Here is a 4,078-nt window from a genome sequence, read left to right on the forward strand (position 1 = left end):
TTCCAAACTAAATAGCCCCAAGTGTAATAACCTACCTTGGTATTGCAGACCCCCCAGTCCTCTAATAACCAAATTTTGGAATTTTTTTTCACCACTTAAATGAAAAAGAACCTAAACATGTTTGGTGTCTATGAACCCGCAATGACCTGGAGAATCATAATGGCAGCTCAGTTTTAGCATTTAGTGAACCTGATAAAAAAAACAGCTGTGGAATTGCACGCTTGGAATCTTTTTTTCCCATTTTCCAGTACACGATATATTAAAACAACATGGCCATTTTAACTAAAAAATAAAAAAAAGTTATAGCTATATGAGGAAGGGGAGCAAAAAACGAAAATGCAAAACCTGATCTACCTCTGGTCCTTAAGGGGTTAATAACATGAGTGTATACATACAATTTTTATCTGGATAATTACTGGTAAAACCCTTAAAATGTGCCTTGAATGTGCTCCTTGCTTGACATAAACCATTCACTTGGGATAAAATACACTTCAGTTACCTTGCGGTAATCGCGGAGGATGCCCTTAAGGTGGCGCTGTGCCCATACATCTCCGGTAGATCTCTACTAATGGATGCAAACACCTCCCTCTGGTTAATGGTTGGATCCGAAGCTTTATAATAACCATGGACAGATAAAGACAGCAGCTTTCTTTTCTGCTTGGCTGCATGTGAACTGAAAGAAACTGATTAAAATTGCCGAAAAGAAAAAAGGGCACTTTACAGACTGACTGTGAGCAAGCTGCGAGGCTTTATCCCTCGCTATAACACTACCACCAGCACTTGGCGAAGCAGCAGGAGAGGGAGGAGAAGGAAAATCCAATGATTAATGGGCTCTTTTCTTTGATTTCTTTTCTCCAGTTGCTGCAGCGTCCGGACCACCTGTTTGACTTTTCGCCGCCGTACTCTAACTTTTGGGACAATGAATCAGACGGACGCCGTGGTTTTTCTCACCAACAGTAGCAACGTGTTGGGTAACCTACTGGGATGTTGCACCCAAGCTTCGGTGGTAACAGATGATGGATTTCCAGAACCCGCCGTAGACGAAAAGAACCTGTTCGTTATGAGGGTGGTTCAGATCGCAGTCATGTGCGTTCTGTCCCTCACCGTGGTCTTTGGAATTTTCTTTTTAGGGTGCAATCTTCTCATCAAGTCCGAAGGGATGATAAACTTTTTGGTCAAAGAACGAAGACCGTCCAAAGAAGTTGAAGCAGTGATTGTCGGTCCTTACTGAAAGGAGCAAAGTAAGAAAATAAATAATGTCTTACAAAAAAAAAAATGTCTGAAGCAACGCGTTTCGCCTTTTGTTTCTCCATCACCGTCTGTCGAAGGAGCAAGAAAGACGGCCAAAAACGAAGAGGAGATTTTTTAAAATATATATATATATTTTTTTTTGGATGACGGCTACGATGGGGGGGCGAAAATAGACAAAGGCTTTAGAAGCTGCTTAGAAGAATTGTTTGAAGTGATGCGAAGAACTGATACAACAGCACTTTAAAGGAAGGAGGAAATGGGTGAAGTGTAGGAGTGTAATGGACGCGTGTGGACAGCAGAGATAAACCAGTTTACGCTGTTTCTAGCCTGAAACTGGGGAGATTTCAATACTTTGATTGTAATATTTTTTATTACAGGGGGGAGGAAGAGGGGGGGTTGTCTTGTCTTTTTTCTTTCAAAGTTAAAAAAAAAACTTTGATACCGTATCTTTGATAAAATCCAGGCATTATTTTTTATTCCTGTTGACCTTTGTATTTGATCGTTTTGTTTCTTTTTTTTTTCTGTTTTTTGTCCTTTTGGTTGTGTTCTTTTTCTAAAGGGAACTGTGAATGTTTGCTATCTTTCTAACATAACATTTTATACACTCGATATTGTACTTTTGCTTTGTCGTTGGCTTTGAGGGTCTTAGTTGTCTATCCTTTTGGCGAGCGCACTAAAATTAAAAGGGAACTTTCCTTTAGGGCTTATTCACACATCAGTATTTGGTCAGTATTCTTCAGCAGTGTTTAATGGCCAAAACTAGGAGTGGAACCTACAGCGGAAAACTATAATTGACAGATTGACTCCTGTCCTGTGTTTAGGGGACGCTCCTGGTTTTGGAGTAGACATTCTGATCAAAAATACTGATGTGTGAATAAAGCCTAGGTTGTTTTTTTTGGGGGGATGAGGGAGGAGGAATAAGTTTTTCAGGTCAGTTTATGGAACCAAAGGCAAAATTGGATTTAAAAGAAGTATTAAAGATTCTCCATTTTGCTACATCCTCTTTTTGCCTTGGCTCAAAAAAATTGCATTAACTATTCCTTGCTCCTCCTGTCCTTTCCCCAAAAAAAGCCTGTGTGCCAACATAACCTAATGAATATTGGAGAGAAAATAATAGCCGTTGCCTAACTTAAAAATATCAAAACAATAATGTAATAAAATCCCATTTTGTAAAATTGAACTTATTATATTAAAAGGATTTCCATCCGTGAGTTGAATGTGAAAAAAAATGAAAAAAATCATTAAAATTGATTTGCTTACTTGTATATATATTTAAATATATATATATATATATATATATATATATATATATTTATATGTATATATATATATATTTATAAATATATATTTATACATATTCATACATATATAAAGATATTAGAATATCTATTTATATATGCCCATATATATTTTAATATCTCTATAAATGTGTAAATATATATTTTATATTTATATATATATATATATATATATATATATATATATATATATACATGAAAGACAATATATATAAAGTTTTATTTATTAAGTACTTTGGGGTAATGTCTTGTGATCTTAAACAGTATTTATTACTACTACTGACTGATTTGCTAATGATGTATTATATATGATTTTTTAATTTCTCTGAACATTCCAAGAAAAACTTTAGTGAATAATTATGTTAATTCAATTCATTTTGCTATTGGCGCCATCTGTATCTTTTTCTTTTTTTCTAAACTTGGATATGAGGGATAATTTAGAAAAAAAAAAACTGTGATGCTTCTGTAATGGCTCCATCTCCATCTGGATAGGGAGATGAGAGAAAAGCTGAATCGATTACAAACAGTTAACAAGGGAGCAGGTGCAATTTAGATAGGAGGAAAAGCCAAATAGCAGAGAGTGGGGGGATGGGAGCTTGGGTATTGTGTATTAGATATTCCTATCTTTAGACCTGGCAACTTATGAATATTTGGGAGAAAAAAAAAACAAAAAAAACAAGAAAAACTATAATTACCATTCGACGCATGTAATTAAATCAATTGCACGTGTCAAGTCAGCGCAGGGTATGAATAGTATCACGTTAAATCTGTAATTCAAATGAACAATCAGAGTTAACGGGCTGAATTTTTAGTCTGTACCAGGATCGGGGTATTGTGATAGACGTATTCGTCCTGACATGTGACAGATGGGACAATTAATAGGTCATTCTGATTCGATGCCTCCGTACAAGGCCATAGTCCAACAATACAAACAGGTCGAGTGTGTGACCGATGAGCCTGCATCGGAGTCATTTCTTTTTTTTACATATATATATATAATGGACGAGGAGTTATACTTTTACACTAATGACACTTCGTAAATAAATTATTGGTGAAAATCAATGTTGTGCTGGTTTTTCTTTAGGGAGTTTGTACCATGTGTCCTACAAGGGGTTAATAGGGGTAATCCAGTGTGCAGGAAGTACTAATCAGCAAATCATTAGGCTATGATCACACAGCGGTTTTTTTTTGTTGTTTTTTTTGGGGGGTGCGGTTTCGGACCAGATCTTCTCCAAAATCCTGAAATAATTTTTTTCTAAGGCCACGTTCACACGGTCAGTATTTGGTCAGTATTTTGCATCAGCAGTTGTAAGCCAAAACCAGGAGTGGGTGATAAATACAGAAGTGGTGACGTGTTTCTATTATACTTTTCCTGTGATTGTTCCACTCCTGATTTTGGCTTGTAAATACTGATGTAAAATACTGACCAAATACTGACCGTGTGAACGTGGTCTAAAAGGGTTTTGAAAAATGCCTTATGTTAGAAAAAAGAAAGTGCATTTAATTTCTTTGACGAGAACCTCTGCAAA

The 4,078-nt window shown here is 36.0% G+C and overlaps 1 protein-coding gene across 1 annotated transcript; it reads left to right on the top strand.

The window, feature by feature from the left end:
• The first annotated feature begins 629 nt into the window (after nt 1-629).
• RPRM (reprimo, TP53 dependent G2 arrest mediator homolog) lies at nt 630-2,504 on the top strand. The gene is made up of 2 exons (XM_077275168.1): nt 630-730; nt 859-2,504. The coding sequence occupies exon 2, from the start codon at nt 920-922 to the stop codon at nt 1,229-1,231; it is 312 nt and encodes a 103-aa protein (XP_077131283.1). The 5' UTR covers nt 630-730; nt 859-919; the 3' UTR covers nt 1,232-2,504.
• The last annotated feature ends 1,574 nt before the right edge of the window (nt 2,505-4,078 follow it).

This window comes from Ranitomeya variabilis, chromosome 7, assembly GCF_051348905.1.
Source record: "Ranitomeya variabilis isolate aRanVar5 chromosome 7, aRanVar5.hap1, whole genome shotgun sequence".
NCBI classification, from domain to species: Eukaryota; Metazoa; Chordata; class Amphibia; order Anura; family Dendrobatidae; genus Ranitomeya; species Ranitomeya variabilis.